At 36.0% G+C, this 24,158-nt stretch overlaps 1 protein-coding gene across 4 annotated transcripts in view; it reads left to right on the forward strand.

Moving 5' to 3' along the window:
• Positions 1-24,158, forward strand: part of GABRG3 (gamma-aminobutyric acid type A receptor subunit gamma3) — a 717,311-nt gene that overhangs the window by 391,116 nt on the left and 302,037 nt on the right. For all 4 annotated transcript variants that reach the window (XM_040493887.1, XM_040493886.1, XM_040493888.1 and 1 more), the window contains exons 4-5: positions 1,529-1,749; positions 8,906-8,988. In XM_040493887.1, coding sequence (XP_040349821.1) covers positions 1,529-1,749; positions 8,906-8,988 — 304 coding nt within the window. The remainder of the gene's footprint in view (positions 1-1,528; positions 1,750-8,905; positions 8,989-24,158) is intronic.

Below are 24,158 nucleotides of genomic sequence, written 5' to 3' on the forward strand. Positions count from 1 at the left end.
CTGGGTTTAGAGTCTGTCAATGAGAAACATGTGCAAAATTCTGGATGGTGATGAAGAGTCAGAGGCCATTATTCTTCAGAGGCTTGTTTAAGCAGAAACATGAACAGAGGGAAGGACTTGAATGGGACCTTCTGGATGCTGAGATTGCACTCAGCTCTGGACGCTTCCACAGCAACCTGCCTTCAGCTGCTGCTTCCCTGGAGTTTTCTCTCTCAGCTCCTCAAACACTTAAGCAAGATGCAGATTCTCTGTACATAATTCTTTCCATATTGAACCCTTGGATAACTTTTGTATTTTCTAGCTGAAATATTAACTAATACACTGAACTCATTTTTTATGATTGGTATATTTGACCATCAAGCATGCTGGGTTTTTTTCACCTTAACTGTATGTTTAATTTCCTGACTAGAATACAAGCTCCATGAGGACAAGGAGTTTTCTTGCCACAGGGCTGGGTCTTCAGTGGTTTGCAGGGCCTGGCATACTCAGTGCAGCAAACATATGATAAATAAACATATTAATTAATAAAAACTAGGATCTGGTCAGTTCAATTACCTATCTCAGAAAGATTCTTTAACTGGAAACTCAGTGTAAGGAATAAATGTGGGATTTGTTGAGGATTACTGAACCCACACTCTGTAAGAGCAATTCATTTATAATATCTAATATGTAAAGGAAACTAAAAGATATAAAAATCTCCAATAGTCTGCATCTAGATCCTCCTTACTATGGGCTTGATTGCTTTAAACTGTGATTAGGGGAAATGCCTCTGAGGTAGTCTAGTCTCTGGACATTTCTTTAGGTCTCATGGTAAAATTAGTACCATCCCACACCTGATGGTCACAGCAAAGTCTTATTCTGTATGGAGAATATCAAATGGTTTCCAATTACAGAGGTCACCTGAGCCTCACCAGCATTCTCTTGAATCAGAGTTTGGCTTGAGTTCTATCACCTTTGTAGTTCTTTGTTGTTACTTGTTTCTTACTTTTCTTTCTGATTTGAGTTGTGTTGTTTCAGAAGGCCTTTAAGTGAAGATAATAATTATTATATAAGCTAATACTTATGGATCAATGCCAGACACTAAGGTTTTTCCTTTAATCATTTCCTTTCTTTTTTATACCTCATTTAGGAAGTAGGCATTCTACCCATTTTACAGATTATAATGAGGCTTAAATAGGTTGTGTTACCTGTCAAAGCTTGGACTTGAGAATGCAGGGGGATCTGCATCTATGCTCTGGTTTATAGTCTACTACCTCTTGGCCCCTTATCACACTTTATGTGTTTATTATAATTTAAGATTTACAGAATCTTTTTTACATATGTTATCACATTATTGCCTAATAATACTGGTTATCATTTGTTAAAATGTGTGCTATGTTGAGCCAGGCACTATACTAAGCACTGACAGAAAGGTACATGGGGGGTAAGGGTGTATACATGAGGGAAAACCAAACTCTTGACAAAGGAAATAAAGCATACAGAAAATTTACTAAAGAACGATGTTGCCTCTCATTTTTCTCTGTTTCAGGAATACCAAATTGATATATTTTTTGCTCAGACCTGGACGGACAGTCGCCTTCGATTCAACAGTACAATGAAAATACTCACTCTGAACAGCAACATGGTGGGATTAATATGGATTCCAGATACAATCTTCCGCAATTCTAAAACTGCAGAGGCTCACTGGATCACCACCCCCAATCAGCTCCTCAGAATTTGGAATGATGGGAAAATCCTTTACACTTTAAGGTGAGATGTTGGTGGATTTAAAAAAAAATTTTTATGATAAAATTTATGATAAAATTGGTTTCCATACAACACCCAGTGCTCATCCCAACAAGTGCCCTCCTCAATGCCCATCACCCACTTTCCCCTTTCCCCCACCCCTCATCAATCCTCAGTTTGTTTTCAGTATCCAAGAGTCTCTTATGATTTGCCTCCCTCGCTCTCTGTAACTTTTATTTCCCCTTATCTTCCCCCATGTTCTTCTGTTAAGTTTCTCAAGGTCCACATGAGTGAAAACATATGGTATCTGTCTTTCTCTGACTTGCTTATTTCACTTAGCATAATACCCTCCAGTTCCATCCATGTTGCTGCAAATGGCTAGATTTCATTCTTTCTCTTTGCCAAGTAGTATCCCATTGTATATATAAATCACATCTTCTTTATCCATTCATCAGTTGATGGACATTTAGGCTCTTTCCATAATTTGGCTATTGTTGAAAGTGCTGTTATAAACATTGCCCCTATGCATCAGCACTCCTGTATCCCTTGGGTAAATTCCCAGCAGTGTTATTGCTGGGTCATAGGATCGATCTATTTTTAATTTTTTGAGGAACCTATACACTGTTTTCCAGAGCTGCTGCACCAGTTTGCATTACCACCAACAGTGCAAGATGGTTTCCATTTCTCCACAGCCTCTCCAGCATCTATAGTTTCTTGGTTTGCTCATTTTAGCCACTCTGACCGGCATGAGGTGGTATCTAAGTGTGGCTTAGATTTGTATTTCCCTGATGAGGAGTGACATTGAGCATCTTTTCATGTGTCTGTTGGCCATCTTAATGTCTTCTTTGGAAAAGTGTCTATTCATGTCTTCTGCCCATTTCTTCACTGGATTATTTGTTTTTCAAATATTGAGTTTGGTAAGTTCTTTATAGATTTTGGATGCTAACCCTCTATCTGACAGGTCATTTGCAAATATCTTCTCCCATTATGTCATTTGCCTTTTAGTTTTGTTGATTATTTCCTTTGGAGTGCAGAAATTCGTTACCTTGATGAGGTCCAATAGTCCATTTTTGCTTTTATTTCCCTTGCATTTGGAGACATGTTGAGGAAGAAATTACTACAGCTGAGGTAAAAGAGGATGTTGCCTGTTTTCTCCTCTAGGGCTTTTATGGTTTCATGTCTCACGTTTAGTCTTTCATCTATTTTGAGTTTATTTTTGTGTAGGGTGTAAGAAAATGGTTTAGTTTCATTCTTCTGCATGTTGTTGTCCAGTTTTTCCAGCACCATTTGTTAAAGAGACTATCTTTTTTCCATTGGATACTCTTTCCTCCTTTATCAAAGATTAGTTAGCCATACATTTATGGGTCCAATTCTGGAGTCTCTATTCTATTCCATTGATCTATGTGTCTGGTTTTTTTTTTTTTTGTTTTGTTTTGTTTTGTATTTTATTTATTTATTTATTTATTTATTTATTTATTTTTGCCAATACCCTACTTTCTTGATGATTACAGCCTTGTAGTAGAGGCTAGAGTATGGGATTGTGATACCTCCCACCTTGGTTTTCTTCTTCAATATTACTTTGCCTATTCAAAGTCTTTTGTGGTTCCATACAAATTTTAGAATTGTTTGTTCTAGCTTTGAGAAGAATGCTGGTGCAGTTTTGATTGGGATTGCCTTGAATGTGTAGATTACTTTGGATAGTACTGACATTTTAACAGTATTTATTCTTCCAATCCATGAGCATGGAATGTTTTTCCATTTCTTTGTGCCTTCTTCAATTTCCTTCATAAGCTTTCTATAGTTGTCAGCATAGAGGTCTTTTATATCTTTGGTTAAGTTTATTCCTAGGTATTTTATGTTTCTTGGTGCAATTGTGAATGGGATCCGTTTCTTTATTTGTCTTTCTGTTGCTTCATTATTGGTTTATAAAAATGCAACCAATTTCTGTACATGGATTCTGTACACTGTGACTTTGCTGAATTCATGTATCAGTTCCAGCCAACTTTTGCTGGAGTCTTTCGGGTCTTCCATGTACAGTATCATGTCATTTGCAAAAAGTGAAAGCTTGACTTCATCTTTACCAATTTTGATGCATTTTATTTCAATTTGATGTCTGATCATTGAGGCTAGGACTTCCAACTCTATGTTAAACAACAGTGATGAGAGTGGACATCCCTGTCGTGTTCCTGATCTCAGGGGGAAAGCTCTCAGTTTTTCCCCATTGAGGATGGTAATAGCTGTGGGCTTTTCATAAATGGCTTTTATGATGTTGAAGTATATTCATTCTATCCCGACTTTCTTGAAGGTTTTTGTTAAGAAACAATGCTGAATTTTGCCAAATGCTTTTTTTGCGTTGATTGACAGGATCATATAGTTCTTATCTTTTATTTTATTAATGTGATGTATCACATTAATTGATTTGCAAGTATTGAACCAGCCCTGCAGCCTAGGAATGAATCCCACTTGAACATGGTGAATAATTCTTTTTATATGCTGTTGAATTTGATTTGCTAGCATCTTGTTGAGAATTTTTACATCCATATTCATCAGGGATATTGACCTGTAGTTCTCTTTTTTTCACTCGGTCTCTGTCTGGTTTGCGAATCAAAGTAATGCTGGCTTCATAGAATGAGTCTGGAAGTTTTCCTTCCCTTTCTAATTTTTGGAACTTGAGAAGGATAGGTATTAACTCTGCTTTAAATGTCTGGTAGAATTCCCCAGGGAAGCCATCTGCTCCTGGACTCCTATTTGTTGGGAGGTTTTTGATAACTGATTCAATTTATTCATTAGTTATGGGTCTGTTCAAATTTTCTATTTTTTTCCTGTTTGAGTTTTGGAAGTGTGTGGGAGTTTAAGAATTTGTCCATTTCCTCCAGGTTGTCCAGTTTGCTGGCATATAATTTTTCATAGTATTCCCTGATAATTGTATTTCTAAGGAATTGGTTGTAATAAATTTTCATTCGCGTTTTATATATTTGGGTCCTCTCCCTTTTCTTATTGAGAAGCCTGGCTAGAGGGTTATCAATTTTGTTTATTTTTTCAAAAAAACAACTCTTGGTTTCATTGATGTGCTCTACAGATTTTTTAGATTCTATATTGTTTATTTCTGCTCTGATCTTTATATTTCTCTTCTTCTGCTGGGTTTGAGGTGTCTGCTGTTCTGCTTCTATTTCCTTTAGGTATGCTGTTACATTTTGTTTTTGAGATTTTTCTTGTTTCTTGAGATAGGCCTGGATTGCAATGTATTTTCCTCTCAGGACTGCCTTCGCAGTATCCCAAAGCGTTTGGATTGTCGTATTTTCATTTTCATTTGTTTCCATATATATTTTTTTTAATTTTCTCTCTAATTGCCTGGTTGACCCATTCATTCTTAGGTAGCATGTTCTTTAATCTCCATGTTTTTGGAGGTTTTCCAGACTTTTTCCTGTGGTTGATTTCAAGTTTCAAAGTATTGTGGTCTGAAAGTGTGCATGGTATGATTTCAATTCTGTTATACTTATTAAGGGCTGTTTTGTGACCCAGTATGTGATCTAATTTGGAGACTATCCCATGTACACTCAAGAAGAAAGTATATTCTACTGCTTTCGGATATAACGGATATCCGTTATTTCGGATATTTCGGATATAACGTCTAAATATATATGTCAAGCATACCTGGTCCAATGTATCCTTCAGGGCCCTTGTTTCTTTATTGATTCTCTGTCTAGATGATCTGTCCATTGTTGTAAGTGGAGTTTAAAGTCCTCTGCAATTACCACATTCTTACCAAAAAGATTGCTTATGTTTGTGATTAATTGTTTTATATATCTGGGGGCCCTTCTTCTAGCTTGTCTGATATAAGTATGGCTACTCCAGGTTTCTTTTGACTTCCAGTAGCATGATAAATAGTTTTCCATCCACTCACTTTCAATCTGAAGGTGTTCTCAGGTCTAAAATGAGTCTCTTGTAGACAGTAAATAGATGAGTGGGGTTTTTTTATCCATTCTGATACCCTATGTCTTTTGGTTGGAGCATTTAGTCCACTTACATTTGGTGTTATTCTTGAAAGATGTGGGTTTAGAGTCATTGTGATGTCTGCAGGTTTCGTGCTTGTAGTGATGTCTCTGGTACTTTGTGGTCCTTGCAGAATTTCACTCAGAGTCCCCCTTAAGATCTCTTGTAGGGCTGGGTTAGTCGTGATGAATTCCTTCAGTTTTTCTTTGTTTGGGAAAACTTTTATCTCTCCTTCTATTCTGAATGACAAGCCTGCTGGATAAAGGATTCTTCACTGCATATTTTTCCTGTTCGACACATTGAAGATTACCTGCAATTCCTTTCTGGCCTGCAAAGTTTCAGTAGATAGGTCTGCTACTAACCTTATGTGTCTACCTTTGTATGTTAAGGCCTGTTTATCCCTAGCTGCTTTCAGAATTCTCTCTTAATCCTTGTATTTTTCCAGTTTCACTATGATATGTTGTGTAGAAGATCAATTCAAGTTACATCTGAAGGGAGTTATCTGTGCCTTTAGGATTTCAATGCCTGTTTCTTTCCCCAGATTGGGGAAGTTCTCAACTATTATTTGTTCAAGTACACCTTCAGCCCCTTTCTCTCCTTCTGGAATTCCTATGATATGGATATTGAGTCACTTAGTTCTCTAATTCTCCCCTTGTGATCCTGGATTTTCTTTTAATCTCTGTTTTTCTCAGCTTCCTCTTTTTCCATAATTTTATCTTCTAATTCACCTATTCTCCCCTCTGCCTCTTCAATCCGTGCTGTGGCTACCTCCATTTTATTTAGCACCTTATTGATAGCATTTTTAATTCATCATGACTATTTTTGAGTCCCTCGGTCTCTGTAGCAATAGATTCTCTGCTGTCTTCTATTCTTTTTTCAATCCCAGTGATTAATTTTATGACTATTATTCTAAATTCTTGTTCAGTTATGCTGCTTAAATCTGTTTTGATCAATTCTTTAGCTGTCACTTCTTCCTGTAATTTCTTTTGAGGAGAATTCTTCTGTTTCATCATGTTGGCTAGTTTTTTGCCCTTTATGAGTTTAAAAGCTTGTTATGTGCTCTACACCTGCAAGCACTGTTGTATTAATGGTTGGTTATACACTGTACTTGCCTGGCACTTCAGGAGGTGTTTTTTGGAGAGTGTTACTTTCTCTCTGTTGTTGTGACTTTGGTTATTTTATTTCCCTACTTGTAGTGATGTTTGGATCTGCCACCAAAGCACCATCTGTGCTTTGATATGTTCCTTGAAGTAGTCCTGTGTTCTCTCACATTGTCCTGTTTATCCCTGGTATACTCAGTCTCTTTTTCTCCAAGACTCTTGGACTTTAAAGTCCTTTGGCTTCAACCTTTCTTTAGGAGACATAGAAAGTATGGATCCCCCTACTTCTCTGCCATGTTGGCCCTTCTCTCAAATGTTGGTGGATATTGGATCACAGATGGGCTGATACTGGATCTCTAATTTAGATTATTATAGACATGGGACCCTCTTTTCATATTGGTGAGTTCTATCACTTCTCATGTTTGACATGTTATCTCATTCTAAAAAAGTTCATCCTAATGATACTATATGTGAAAATAAAGACCTACAAATTAGCTGCAATGAATATAAAGTCATTCCTTCATCAGAATCCATTTCTGTTGAAAATAGTCTGTGGAAATTATGTTTAATGTATTTAACCCAATGGGTCAACTCAGCTAGGAAAACAAAGATGTCTTAGAGTGCTAATTAACAAATGTAATCATAACCAAATTCAGGACCAGAGGGAAAAAAGAGCACAGAGGGCATTCCCCAATGCATCCTTAATGGAACTGGCAGCTAGTGTAATGAGTCTTCCTAAGGGGTAGGCAGTCCTCACAAACCTGGAAATGTAAGAAAAACTGCACTTCAGAGAAGTGAACTGACTTACCTGTCAAAAATCACCACTGGCAACTAGTGTTATCAGAGCCTCTGTATCTCAGGAGTCTTTCCATTAGCATAGTCCAAGTCTAACTGATCATCTAGCTGTAACATACTACAGAAATGCCATACACCTGGGCTAACCTTTCTGTTCATCTAGTATTAGGATCAGGACAGCACCTTCCAGAAACTGTTGTCCCCATTGCCTGTCACCTTTCAAGTGACACTGGGCATGCTCATGCTCTTCTAACAGACTTTCTCTCACTGCCTTGTAGCACCATGACTCCTCCCTGTGTCTCCTGCTCCTGCTCTTATGCTGTCCCTCCTAACACTGCTTCTTCTGTCTCAGCACTTCCTCATCACTTCAATCATTTTCCTCTCTCCTGTTGGCTTAGCTCATTCCTTCCCATATCTATGCTGAGGTTTCCTGCATGCCTACTTCCAACCCAGAACTTCCTTTATGGGCTCCAGATGCTTGAAACTACCTGTCCATGTAATGTCTCCTCCTGAAGGTCTAAAAAAAGCATTTCAAACTCAGCATGCCTCAGGATAATGTGAATTCTCTAATTCTTATCACCCGTGTGTCTTCTTGGCTCAGTGAAGTCCACCACCAGCTGCTGGGTACTTCTCCTTTCTCACCCCCACATTCAGTTTATGAGATCCTAATTGCAGGTACATTGTGGCCATGAGGTGTTACAGGTACTTCCTCATCAATCTTAAAGTAATGTGATTGAGAATCTGAAATGAAGGTGAGCCTCAGCAAACCAGAATAGGGACATGGCCCTTCCAGGGATTATTTATAGAAACTCTGATCCCAGGGCTGTCTGCTCTGGAAGGATGCAGTGCTACCACCTGCTTGGTCAAATGAGGAAGTTGTCCAAATCTGAAATTGCTTCTGCAAGTGGATCAATTTGTCATTATACCTATTTAGACAAATATGTCAGTCTCAAAATGGAAGAAGTGTTTAATTCAGTCAAACAGATTGAAGGCAAAAATATATAAAATAACAGTTGTTTTTATTTCTCTCCTCTCTGACTTAGTTTGTGTTTCTAGGTGCAGTTTCGAATTTTAGTAACTGAAATTCTCTCTGTTACCAATAGTTAAAAATAAAACAAAATAACACAAAAGCCACTAAATGGTATCCCTGAATGGATGGCACCACTGCCAAGAATTAAATGCGCTGCTCCCACTCCCCACTTGTGATAAAGTGGCAGCTCCCTAGTCTTAACCTGGGACTTTTCTGGGTTGCTTCTGGCTGACTTCAAGAGTGATTCTTGGCTCTCCCACAGGCTCACCATAAATGCAGAGTGCCAGCTACAGCTGCACAACTTTCCCATGGATGAACATTCCTGTCCACTGATTTTTTCCAGCTGTGAGTACTAACTTGGGGTATAAATGCTTTGTAAAGAAATGTGTAGCTTCTATTGATTTTAGGCAGATAGACATGTGATTAGCATCATAGCATCACTGTGCAAACATAAAGAGTTGATAATGGTTTTGATATTAGACACATGGGCATTTTGTCTCCAGACATTATTACATAGGATGCATGTTACTGAATAAGTATCTTTGAAAAAGCTGTGATCAGCTTGACCATTCCTTGTAATATTGGAAGAGTCAGAAATTGGTGAACAGTCGACTTACCAAAGACCCTTATGCTAATGGATTGTGCATGTTATTTGGAAGGATGTAAAATTCATTTGCAATATTTTGGGGTTTAGTATCATCCTCAAGCAAGCTGTTTTATATTCTGAATAGAAAGATTAAAAAATTCATTTAAATATATTTATATTTGTCTCATTGCACTCTTGTAGGATGTAATTTTTTTGGTACTGTATCTTCCAATAATTACTAACAAGTAATCTTTCACAGATTCTTAAAGACAAAATCTAATACATACAAAGATACATATAAAAGGAAATGTCAAATTTATGTGTTTATATAAAAATAACTTTTTAAGTAATAGTCAATATAGATCTGTAGAATTTAGTATACTTCAATTTAAATGTGTTAATCACAAGTAGTTAAGTATTACTCATAAGAATTTAGTTAAATTTATTGACCTTTTATAAAATTGTATACAGTGCCTGACAAACAAATGTGATGAAATCTCAAGCCGAAGGTTTTGTGGGTTTCTTCACTGGAAGTGAGAGATGAAAATGAAATAAGAGATGAACACACTTTATAGTTCATTTTGGATCCAGAAAAAGACAAGATAGAAAGCAAAATTTCACTAATCTCCTAGGTTGGGTAAATATATATATATATATATGTATTTATATTTATTTTTGAGAGAGAGAGAAACAGAATGCAAGAAGGGGGAGGCAGAGAGAAGGAGACACAGAATTTGGAGCAGGCTCCAGGCTCTGAGCTGTCAGCACAGAGCCTCATTTGGGGGCCTGAACTCATGAACCGTGAGATCATGAACTGAGCTGAAGTCAGAGTTTAACCGATTGAGCCACCCAGGAACCCCAAAAAATTTTTTGTAGAGATTAATTTAATTGGTTGATTCCCAATTTAAAGCAATACATTCCCTGAACCATTATACTGTTGATAACACAAATTTTCAACGCTTACTAAGTAAATGTCTAAAGTATATGAATGTCTGATAAAGTTGTCTGTAGATTACTTTAGGCCTGCTATTCTCTATTTAATTACTTTACCAGTTATAGAACCATTCACTAAGAGGCACTTAGATGGCTCAGTCAGTTGAGCTTCCAACTCTTGATTTTGGCTCAGGTCATGCATGATCTCACTGTGAGATCAAGCCCTGCATTAGGCTCTGTGCTGACAGTGGGAAGCCTGCTTGGGATTTTTTTTCTCTCATTTCTCTCTGCCACTCCCCTGCTCGTGCTCCCTCTCTCTCTCAAAATAAATAAACAAACTTAAAAAAATTATGGAACCATTCAAATAGTTTAGTTCTTTGTGAGTCACTTTGGTATATGCATATAATTTTCTTAGTGACTTTTCCACTTCACTGTTTATTAGTGTCTTCAATCAATTCAATTTAGCTATGTAGATCCTTCCAACGCCCTGGTATGCTATTAATTCATCTATTGACTTTATAATTTCAATGATTGTTTCTCATTATTAGACATTCTAATTTTTTTTCTTTTTTCTAGTTTTTTATGCAATTTGACAGCACCTTATTTCTTCACTAAATGTTAAATGTCATCTTCCATTTATTCAAATTTTCAAAATGTTCTGGTGTCTTTGTTGGAGCAATTTGCAGAATTTGTTGTTTTGTTTTACTCCATTACATGGAATTAATTTGCTTTTCTGATGAATTAGTAATTAGTTCATTTGAACTCATGTTTCTTGGAATTTTTTCTGTGGTATTTCTTTGAGGTTTACATTTAAAACAGTTTGTTTGTTTTTTTTCTAAAGATGTTTTGCTCTGGCTTTGCCTGGTTGTCTCTATTACTTTAAAGATTAAGCTTGGATTCCTGGGCCACATAGAATACGTGAATTCTAGCTACATGTCTGATTTCAGGCTGTGTTTTTACATTCTTGGGAAGGACTTTTTTGCTTTTTTGTTGTTCCCAAAGCCAAATATGGACAAGGAATCTCCTTTTAGGGAAAATTTCTCCTCAGTCTACAAGCTGAGGTTTTTCCCTTCCCTGTGGAAGCACCTCAAATGTCCATTGACAGATGCATAGATAAGTTAAAAAAAAAAATGGTCCATACATACAATGGGATATTATTCATACTTAAAAAAGATGGGATTTCTGTCACATGCTGCAGCAAGGATGAAATTTGAGAGCATGATGCTAAATGAAATAACACAATCACAAAAAGACAAATACTGTATTGTTTCACTTATTTGAGGTATCAGAGGGCAGTCACAATCAAAGGACAGAATGTCAAAAGTTGGTCACCAGGACCTGGAGGTAGAGGGAATGAGGAGTTACAGTTGAATGGGTATATAGTTTTATTTTTGTAAGATAAAAAGAACTCTGGAAATGGATAGTGGTGATAGCTACACAACGTTAATATACTTAATATCGCTGAACTGTACACTTACCATTTGACATTATGTGCATTTTACCACAACAAAAACATTGAACAAAAAGTGTAATAACTAGAATAAAACATTCATTCGAGGGCTCAGCAGCAGATTTGACCATAAAGAAGGAAGAATCAGCATACTTAAATACAGATTCATTATCTTTTTTAATGTTTATTTATTTATTTTGAGAGACAGAGTGTGTGTGTGTGTGTGTGTGTGTGTGTGTGTGTGCAAATAATGGAGGGGCAGAGAGAGGAAGGGAGATTTTCCCAAGCAGGCTTCATGCTGTCAGTGCAAAGCCCAACATAGGCCTCAATCTCAGGAACCGTGAGATCATGACCTGAGCCAAAACCAAGAGTCAGATACTCGACTAACTGAGCCACCCAGAAGTTCTAAATTCATTTTCATTATAGAGTCCAAAAAACATAAATACAAAAGAATTAAGAAAAGTGAACAAAGACTCAGAGACTTATGGAATATAATTAAGCTTAGCAACATGAGCATAAGGAGAATCCAAGAAAAAGAGGAGAGAAGAAGAAAGCAGAAAGAATATTTGAAGAAATAATAACCAATAACTTCCCAAATTTGATGAAATATGTGGATTTACACATCCAAGAACTCAATGAATTTCAAATAGCATAAACTAAAAAATATCTATACTTAGGCATATTATAATCAAACTGTCAAAAGGCAAAGACAAAGAGAAAGCAACAAAAGGGAAGCAACTCATAACCAATAATTAGTCTTTAATAAGATTAGCAGCTGATTTCTTATCAGAAACCATGGAGGCCAGAAGGCAAGGAGATGACATTATTTAAAGGCTGGAAGAAAGACTATCATCCAAAATTTCTATATACAGTAAACCTACCCTTTAAAACTGAAGAAATACCTTTCCAAATGAATTAGAATGGAGAATTTATTGCTAGCAGACAAACCTATCCTACAAGAAGTACTAAAGGCAGTCCTTCAAGCTGAAATGAAAGAACATAAGGGGGTAGAAATGAAGCTATATGAGCAAAAAAAAAATTACGTTCTATTAAAATTAATTTGATACTAATCCATAGTAGATTGTTTTAAGACATTAATTGTAATAGGATAATCACAAAAAAATAGCTAAAAGTAAAATTAAAGGAAATGACACAGAACTTAAATTTTTGCACTAAAAGATAGCTATTTAACACACAAAAAAGACAGTAGTGAAGAAATAGGAGCAAAAATGACATGACATAGATAACAAAGTAAAATGACAGACATAAATTCTATCATATCAGTAACTACACTGACTGTAAAAGGATTAAACACTGCAAACAAGAATCCGCGGTTGGAAGAAAGGGTAAAAGATTATGATCCTACTATGTACTGTCCATATGATACACAAGTTAGATTCAAACACAAATCATTTGAAAGTGGAAAGGTGAAATAAGATATATTATGTAAATAATGACCAGAAGAGAATTGGATTGGTTGTATTAACATAAGAAAAAAAATTAAGGAAAATTGCTATTAGAGACAAAGGACATTTTATAATGATAAAATGTGTCAGCACATCAAGAAATTCAAAACAATAATAAATATATATACATCTACTAACAAAACATTAAAATACGTAAAGAAAAAGTTGACAGATTTGAAGGGAAAAACAGACAGTGAGCAATAATAGTTAGATACTTTAATACCACACTTTCAAAAATGGATAGAAAAACTATAAACAAAAGTTCTAACAGGAAAACAGAAGACTTAGTTCAAAGTAGCTAGATCCAGTAGATATCTAGAACATTCCACTGAACAAGAACAGAATATACATTCTTCTTAAGTGCACATGACACATTATGCAAGACAAGCCATATGTTAAGTAATGAAACAAGTCAATAAATTTAAAAGGATTGAATTATGATTATGGGATACAAGATCAGTATATAAACATTTGTATTTCTATAAACTAGAAATGAAAAACCTGACAATCAAAGTAAGAAAACAATTACATTTACAAAAGTATCGAAAAGAATACAATACTTAAGAATGAATTTAACAAAATAAGTGCATGATTATATGTTAAAAAGTGCAAAAATATTGTTGAAATGAACAAAAATCTAAACAAATGGAAAGGCATTCTATGTTTATGAACTGAGACTTAATATTGTTAAGGTGGTAATGTTTTCCAAAATAATCTATAGATTCAGTGCAATACTTATCACAACCTCAGCAGCTCTTTTTCCCTGACACTGACAAACTGATTCTAAAGTTTATAGGGAAATGCAAGAAATACAGAATAGCCAAAACAATCTTCAAATAAGAACAGATTTAGAGAGCTCACATATCTAATTTTAAAGCTTACTACTAAGTTACAATACCAAGACAGTGTGGTGTGGTGCTGCTATAAAGATTGATATACAGATATATTCAAATGTCCATCAACTGATGAACAGGTAAACAAAACCTGATATACTCATACCACAGAGTATCATTGCATCTTAAGTAGATTTGGACAAGAGGCAAATCTCACATGCAGAAGAATTCCAAATAATTTATGTAGATATTCCACCCTCATGAAGATGAAAGGATGTAAAGGATGAGCATTGCGACTTCCTTCCAAAGAGTTTATTATGGAAAGGGATAAAAAGAATTATTTTATAGTGGGGAAAACTGACAACAACTACTTCAGCCAGATGATTAAGGTCAACATCAACAGTTATAAGTCATATTGTTAATATTTATCCTTGATATGTGATGATAATGGCATTTGACCCATGTGGTGTCCCTCCTAAAAACTCATAACCCACCTATAATCATAATAAAAATATGAGACAAAATCAAAATTGAGGTACATTCTACAAAAATCTGACCAGTACTCCTCTGTCAATGTCATTGAAAGCTAGGAATATCTGTGAAACCATCATAGCTACTGTGGTATCTTGGATGGCATCCCAGAATAGAACAAAAGCATGAGGGTAAGACTGATGAAATCTGAAAAAAAGAAGTGTGGACATCAGTTAAAAATAATGTATCAATATTGGTTCATTAATTGTGACAAATGTACATGTTAATGTAAGATAATAATAGGAGAAACTGGGTGTAGTGTATTGGGAACTCCCTGTAGTATCTTTGTAATTTTTCTATAAAATTAAATCTATTGTAAATTAAAAACCCTATCTTAAAGAATAGAGATATGAATAATAATAATAAGCTGCATTATATATATATATATATATGTATATATATATATATATATCAATCCTGTACTTCAAAAGTTCTTTCCCCTGGTGATTATCATCAAGCTTGAAATCTTTACCATACATGGCCTAAAAGACCCCTTCCTCCCTCTCTAACTTCATTTCTTTCCACTCTTTCTTGAAATTCCATGCTTCACTATTTTTTATGGATGTTTCCTCTTTTTCACTCAACATATAGCTCTAAACAACAGTAAACTATATCTTCTATATTTTCATTTTACCAAATTAGAAACTAAAGGCATCCTAAATAGCTGTGTATAGATCAATACAAATACAAAGATCTAGTATCAATAGATTTTACTCATAGATTTTTTTTAAAATTATTTATTTAAATTCAAGTTAGTTAACAGACAGTGTAGTATTGGTTTCAGGAGTAGAACCCAGTGATTCATCACTTACACATAACACCCAGTGTTCATCCCAACAAGTGCCCTCCTTAATGCCCATCACCCATTTAGTCTATTCCCCCACTCACCTTCCCTCCGGGAACCCTCAGTTCTCTGTATTTAAGAGTCCTATGGTTTGCCTCCCTCTCTGTTTTTATCTTATTTTTCCTTCCCTTCCTCTATGTTCATCTGTTTTCTTTCTTAAATTCTTAATGAGTGAAATCATAAGGTGTTTGTTTTTCTCTGACTTATTTTGCTTAGCATAATACATTCTACTTATATCCACATTGTTGTAAATGGCAATATTTCATTCTTTTTGATTACTGAATAATATTCCATTGTGTGTATATATGTGTGTGTATATATACACCACACCTTCTGTATTCAACAAAACCAAAAGGCAACTGATGGGGTAGAAGCAGATATTTGCAAATGACGTATTGGATAAAGGGTTAGTATCCAAAATCTGTAAAGAACTTATCAAACTCAATACCCCCAAAACAAATAATCCAGTGAAGAAATGGGCAGAAGTCATGAATAAACAATTTTCCAAAGCAGACATCAAGATGGCTAACAGACACATGAAAAGATGCTCAGCATCACTCATCATCAGAGAAATACAAATCAGAACCACAATGAGATACCACCTCACACCTGTCAGGATGGCTAAAGTGAAAAATTTAGGAAACAATAGATATTGGTGATGATACAGATAAAGGGAGACTCTTTTGCACTATTGGTGTGAATGCAAACTGGTGCAGCCATTCTGGAAACCAGTATGGAAGTTCCTCAAAGAATTAAAAATAGAACTTCCCCATTACTAAGCAATTACACTACTAGGTATTTATCCAAAGGATACAAAAATGTTGACTGATAGAGTTTTAATTGCATGTTCCAAACCAATAATTGTTTACACTATAGTTTTTAGTTATATGGTTTAATGATAGTTCACCAGAAGAGCAACACATATGAAAAGAGTAAAATATAGTCAATGTGAGTAGACTAGAGGCCTCTAAAGAGGATCATAATCATCATGACAATGGGATAATCCTCCTTATTCCTCTATGGTTACTTGATGAGAAGGGATGTTTGCAGAAGTCTCTGAGAATCTGATTCAGGAGAGTAGCTATGTGCTTGGTGAGAAATGACATCTGCCAGTTGTGCTTCACTTTATTCAATTTCATGAGAAGTTTCTGTGAAGGAAGGAAAATACACTAAACTGTTGTTTCACCAGGAATTTGATTGTCTACTCAATAACAGTAACTCACATGTACCAAATGAACCTCAAGCCCACCCCTCCATTTTCCATGAGCTTCTGATTACAGATATGCTCTACTTCCTTCTGATTTTGAGATATGATACCTCTTCCCATATATCTCTTAACATCTAAAATGATTATTCTATCATATTAAGAGGGATATTGCTTTCTATTCTTGATCTGTGAATTATCTGTAAATTGTTCTTAGGAAGATAAATTGAAAATATGTATTAGGAGCCACAGAAATAGTTATCTTTGATCATCCTTCAAAATTATTTTCCCCATTGTAGTCTGTCAGAAATATGTTTCTATTTTTCTTTATCTAGTGCTCTCACTAACTCCAAGAAACTTGTATTCTATACAAATGCTAAGGTTTACCCTTAGCCCTTCTTAGCTCTGTACCACCCTTTCCTATGCCATGTGTAGGGGTTGCAAATGCAATGAAAAAAAGCCACATTGAGAATTTCAATGAATGACTCCGGCTACCATATGTATTTTTTTCCTTCATAAGTATACAACAAGAAGCATGACTTCATGTTTGACTAGCTAACATTTAATTTTAGTCTCTAGCATACAAGTCTTAGTAGAGATTGTGGCAAACTACATAAAATGTCTGTGAGACAGCCATTTTTCAATGTTGGCCAGATCTTACTTAGATGGAAAACAGAAAAGATTTTGCCAGATACTTTTTTTTTCAAGCAGGAGATCTGAATTTTTATATGAAAGTTTCCAGTATTGTTTAAAACTTGACAACAAATTCATTTAAAATTAAATGTATAATTAAAACATTTTGAAGGTTAAAACTCTACTGGCCAAAATATCCATGAGCTGGATTCAATCCATAGGCAACAGCACAATCTCTGTATTAGTTTTTCCTCTTTTTGACATTCATTTTAAATTGTGTAAATATTTGTCTGAGTAGCATTGTGGTCTCTCCATTTCCAAAGTCTTTATTTTCAGAGTAACACTCCTTGATCTTTTTTCATCATACAGTGATTAGTGTTGTCTACTGGAAATGCAATGCAAACCAAGGGTGTAATTTAAAATTTTCTAGGAGCCATGTTTTAAAACATTAAAAGAAACATGAAATTAACTTTAATATTATTTTTATTTAATACAATTTATCCAAAATATCATCATTTGAACATGTAATCAATATGAAAAAATAATAATGAGATATTTTTATAAATTAGTTTGGGATAGTTTTATACTGAGTCTTCAATATTCAACGTGTATTTTATGCTAACTTCACATTTTAGTTTGGAGTAGTCACATTTCAAGTGCTCAGTAGTTTACTTATATCTCATGGCTAACTTTTATTGGAAAGCACAGTCTTAGACATCCCTCAGATTTCCAAACCAGCTACTCATTTCCTTTAAAACTGTGTGTTTTGTTTAATATCAATAATGTTCTTGATTCTTCTTTCCTCAAATTTTGCTCCCTGTTTAGATAGCTTATGGAAATACCTAGGTATAAAGTTAACCAAAAAAGTGAAATTACTGTATTTTGAAAATTATCAGACAGTAATGAAATAATTTGAATAAGACACAATAAATGGAAACATATTTCATGCTCATGGATTGAAAGAATCACTATTGTTAAAATGTCTGTACCACCCAAAGCATTCTAAAGATCCAATGCAATCTCTATCAATATTCCAATGTCTTTTGCAAAAAACAGACATAGATCAATGGAACAGAATAGAGAGTCCAAAAAGCCCATGCATATATGCTCAATTAATTAATGACAAAGGAGCCAAGAATATGCAGTGGGGGAAAGGATAGCCTCTTCAAGAAATGGTGTTGGGAAACTGGACATCCATATGCAAAAAGAAAGAAGAAGGAAAGAGAGAGAGAGAGAGAGAGAGAGAGAGAGACAAGAAAGAGAAAGTTGACTAGTAACTTACACCATACACAAAAATTAACTCAAATGTATGAAATACTTAAATGAAAGACCTGAAACCATAAAACTCCTAAAGGAAACACAGGCTTGTAAGTTCCTTAACATAGGCCTTGGTGATGATATTTTGAATCTGACACCAAAAACAAAACCAGCAAAAACCAAAAATAAACAACTGGGAATGCAGGATACTAAAGGCATTTGCACAGCAAAGGAAATAACTAAATGAAAAGGCAACCTATTGAGGAGGATAAAATTTTGCAAATCATTTATATGATGAAGGACTGATATCCAATATATAAAAAGCACTCATACTATTCAATAGAGAAAAGACTATTTGATCAAAATTTTCTTTTAGTAATGCCCCCAGGCATCCCTTTTTATCTTCCTTTTAAAACACATCTGCCGTGATGAGATAGAAAAAAAAAAAAAGCAATGGAGACCAGTTTCAGTTGATCAAATTCCCCAGTTCTGTGGCTCTGAAATTAAATTCATTTCTACTTAATTTGATTCAGACACTGGCTCACTGTCTTCACATCCCTTTATGGCTGCAGGATCTCTGAGGAATGTTGACTTGGAAAAAGATTCTAAAGGCATGCCAGGAGACTCATGCTCCAAGTTAAATCTCAAAGCCTAGAGGGAGGGCATCAGCTGCATCTCATGGTCAGTTGAATTGTATCCTTTCAGGGCATAAAGGCAGGCTGAGCAAGACTGGAAGGCTTCACTTCATCATCAGGCTCTGGCAACATCTGTTGGGCTGTGCAGAGATACAAACCAGAAAGATTTATTTTTAAGGGTCACTAATACTTCCTTTATTCCTATGTGTGCAGCAGACACAGTAGAGCCAAATGTATTTTATTCTAAACCCAGTTTATTCAACCCTGTTGAATAAAATATCAACCCTGTTGATGTGACCTGGAGAGGGAACTAAGTACTCTTGGCTCATCAAAATGCTTTTATAACTGGTGTGTATCTTAAAATAAGATGAAACAAAATTGCTTGTTTCCTGAATGCTGCCCAAGTGTCTTAATGAGGTGGGCCTTCTGCCAGGTAGAGCATCCTGGCAGGTGGGACTCTCCCCCATCCTTTTTGCTTTGGCAAGAAAGGAACCACACAGCTCCTTGCAAGTTATTTCTCTCTGTTGGAAGAGTTAATCACCAAATAGCAGATGGTGTTAAATGCCAGCAGTTGTCCTGTGTCCTCTGAAGCAAATGCTCAGGTGTGAGACTTCCAAAAAAATAAGAAGAAATAAAGAAACAAAACCCCACATCATCCAAGTGGACAGTGGTGGTTAATTTTATGTGTCAATTTGACTATATGGGATGTTTGGGTAACTGGTAAAACATTTCTGGGTTTGTCTGTGAGGATGTCTCCAGAAGAGAGTTTAATATTTAACTGGTAGACTAAAGCAGATCACCCTCACCAACACTGGTGGACATTATCCAATCCATTGAAGATCCAAATAGAATACAAAGGCAGAGGAATATGGAATTTGCTCTCTTTACTTGGGCTGGAACATCCATCTTCTTCTGCCCTTAGGTGTTGCTGCTCCTGGTTCTCAGGCCTTCAGACTCAGACTGGGACTGACATGATTAGCTCCCAATTGTTGGGCCCATGGACTCAGACTTACACAGGCATACCTCATTTTATTGCACTTCACTTTATTGTGCTCCGCAGATACAGTGTTTTTCTAGAAATTGCAGGTCTGTGGCAACTCTGCATCAAGCAAGTCTACTCATGCCATTTTTTTTTTCCTTTTCAACAGAATTTGGTCTCTTCATATCTCTGTGTCACATTTTGGAAATTCTCACAATATTTCAAACTTTTTCATTATTATTATATTTGTTATGGTGCTCTGTGCCAGTGATTATGACTCATTTAAAGGTCAGATGATGGTAGCATTTTTTTAGCAATAAAGTGTTCTATTTTTTAATGCTTATTTATTTATTTATTTGGGGGAAAGAGTGTGAGGGGGGAGGGGCAGAGAGAGAGGGAGGGAGAATTGCAAGCAGACTTTGCACCTGACACAAGGCTTGATTTCACGAACCATGAGATCATGACCTGAGCCAAAATCAAGAGTCAGACACTTAACCGACTGAGCCACCCAGTACCCCTAAAAAGTATTTTAAATTAAAGTACATGCATTGTTTGTTTGTTTGTTTTTTGGATATAACACTACTCCACACTTCATAGAGTGCAACATATTGTAAATACTAGGAAACCAACAAACTCATTTGTCTAGCTTTATTGTGATACTCCCTTCATTGTGGTGATCTGGAACTGAACCTGCATTTTCTCTAAGGTATCCCTACACCACAAACTTTTCTGGGTTTTCAGCTTACAGATGACAGATAATGGGACTTCTTAGCCTCCATAACTTCATGAACCTATTCCTGTAATAGGTCTTCTCTTATGCCTGTGCCGATGCCTATCTATATCTGTCTATCCTATTGATTCAACCTCTCTAGAGAACCCTGACTGATACCAGGAGGAAGTTCCCACCCTTCCAGCCTACCAAATATGTGGATTTCAAGGTCTCAAATGCTCCAGTATCTGCTTGAATCTACCTAATTTCGTTGTAGCTAGAGGGAGCTCTGTGGCATGTTTGGGAGACACAGTTGAGTCCAGCAGCCTACCCCTTTCAGTAAGAATCAAGACAACACCCTGAAAACCATGTTTCCCATGAAGAACCACACCAGGCAGACTTGTGCACCAGGTGAGGTGGACTTTTCCACCTTCTCTTTTCTTGCCCATACTCCTTAAGGTGTTTACTCTACACTTGGCAGACAGCTCAATTACCCATATGTTCCTGGATCTCTGGCCTCTCCAGTTTTGCCTGCCCCTGCCTTCCCATTGCTGTAGACTTGCACACCTTGGAAGATGGGAGGGTGTCCACTAGCTGGTAATTACTGTGCATGCCTTGTACAATGAAAGTGATGGCATCCACAACAGAAATTACAGGGCTTTGGGATTCCCTCCATGTTACTGTGACCCTCAATGTGGTGAAAACTCATTAAAGTGCAAACCACTGCTACACATGATTGCTGTGGCTCCACTGTCCAGTATTGAAGGTGGGTTATTTTTATTCTGGCTTTAGGTGAAGTAAGTGGTTCATAGAGGTTAAGGACCTGATCATGGCAGAACAAAGAATGCCCCACTGCAAGAGAGGAGTTGTGACGCTAAAGACTGTGCTCTTCTCTTTTTTTTTCTTTTTTCCTTTAATAATGATATTCAGCCACTTTTATTTTTCGAAGTCGCTTTATTGAGGTATTATCGACATATAAAAAGCTGTACACATTTAATGTGTACAACTCAGTAAATTTGGGGGTAAGTATTCACCCATGAAACCATCACCACCTTCAAGCCTATATATATATATATATATATATATATATATATATATATAGATATATCACATCCCATATTTTCCTGAAGATCCCTTTATTATTTTTTTCATTTTGTGATAACCACACTTAACATAATATCTAATCTCTATTAAATTTTATGTTAATAATACAGTATTGTTAGCTATAGTCACCATGCTGTAGAGAGGATCTCCAGAATTTATCTTGTGTAACTGCAACTTTGTGCCCTTCAAACCTTATTTCCCCCTCCTTCTAGTCCCTGCCAGCCATTTTTCAACTCTCAGCTACATGTTTAACTGTTTTAGACTCCACATGTGAGATCGTGTACTATTTATCTTTCTGTGTCTGGCTTATTTTATTTAGCATAGTGCCCTCAAAGTTTATCCATATTATTGGGAATAGCAAGATTTCCTTCTTTTTTAAAGATGAATGATATTCTATTGTATGTGTGTATGTGTGTGTGTGTGAGAGAGAGAGAGTGTGTGTGTGTGTGTGTGTGTGTGTGTATATATATATATATATATATAATGTATATATTAGAAACTTCTTCATCCATCAATGGTCCCTTAGATTGTTTCCATGTCTTAGCTGTTATAAATAATGTTTCAATGAACATGGGTTTGCAGATCTCTTTGATTTCATTTTCTTTGAATACATTCACAAAAGTGGAATTGCTAGATTGTATGGGATTTTTATTTTTAATTTTTTGAGAAACCTCCATACTGTTTTCCATAATAGGAGAACCAATTTACATTCCCACAAATAGGGCACAAGGGTTCCCTTTTCTCTATATCATAGCCAACAGTGTTATCTATTGTCTTTTTTATAATAACCATTCTGACAGGTGTAAGGTAACATCTCATTGCCATTTTGATTTGCACTTCCTGATGATTAGTGATATTGAGCACTTTTTTGTGTACCTGTTGGCCATCTGTATGTCTTATTTCAAAAAAATGTCATTCAGGTCCTTTCACCAATTTTAGTCAGATTATTTTTCCCTACTGAGTTGTGTGAACTCTTTATATATTTTGGATATTAACCTCTTATCAAATTTATGGTTTGCAAATATTTCCTCCCATTTTGTAGATTGCTTTCCATTTTGTTGTTTCATTTGCTTTGCAGAAGCTTTTTTTTTGATGTACTCCCACTGTAGCCAGCTGGCCCTAAATGCCCTGTATCAGTGGGTCCCTGGAGGCATCCTGCCCCTTTCTCAAATGAGGGAGGGTGGATGGTACAGTGGCAGGAAGGTCAGGGAGGTGCCAGAGAAGGTGATCTTTCAGCATCCTGCAGATCCTATTATACAGCAGCAAGACCACTCCTTTTGCCATCTAAAGGTTATGCAGCAAATGGTCTTGTACATGTGCCTATAGTCAAGGCTGGATCACATGGAGAAGAGTGTGATTTGTGACTCATGCACTGGAATGTACACAGGTGCTGTCTGCACATTCCAAACACTGAATGCCTGAAAACAAAGTGGAAGTCAGAAGGTCTTAGAGTGAAATCTTCCCACTGCCACCACTTCTCACTGTATAGGTATTTGCATATTGTTTAACCTCTCTGAACATTTTCTCATCTATGAAATAAGAATCATAACACCTACCTCATCTGTCACTGTGAAGATTAAGTGACAGAGTGTATATATTATGGGAGCCACCCACCCAGGAGTCCCCAAGAGATCAGGAGGGAGTCATTTGATTGTCATTACTGTGTATAACCCTGTTACTGAAGAGAGTATTGGGAATGAGAAGTCTGCAAGGGAGAGGCCAAGGACATGGAACAAGGTTTTCTGGGCTGGAATCCAGCTGCCTCCTCACTCACTATAGAACATTAGGGAACTTCCTTTACCTCTCTAAACCTATTTATTTATTTATTAAGCTTTTGTTTTAATATAGTGTTATATTAGTTTCAGGTATACAATATACTGATTCAATAATTCCATACAATACCCAATGTTCATCACAAATGCATTCCTTAATTTCCATCACCTATTTCACCCATACTCTCACCCACCTCCCCTCTGGTAATCATTAATTTGTTCTCTATAGTTAAGAGTCCATTTCTTGGTTTCTCTATCTCACTCTCTCTCATTTTTTCCCTTTTCTTTTTTGTTTTGTTTCTTAAATTCCATGTATGAGAGAAATCATACGGTGTTTGTCTTTCTCTGACTGGCTTATTTCACTTAATAGCTCCATCAGTTCCATTGCAAATGGCAAGATTTTATATACTAGCCAAAGCAATCTACAGATTTAATGAAATCCCTATCAAAATTCTGACAGCATTTTTCACAGAACTTCGACAAACAATCCTAAAATTTGTATGGAACCACAAAAGACCATGAATAACCAGAGCAATCTTGAAAAAGAAAAAGAAAATAGGAGGTATCATAAACCCAGAT

The sequence above is a fragment of the Herpailurus yagouaroundi genome, unplaced genomic scaffold (assembly GCF_014898765.1).
Source record: "Herpailurus yagouaroundi ecotype Mexico unplaced genomic scaffold, PumYag 185, whole genome shotgun sequence".
NCBI classification, from domain to species: domain Eukaryota; kingdom Metazoa; phylum Chordata; class Mammalia; order Carnivora; family Felidae; genus Herpailurus; species Herpailurus yagouaroundi.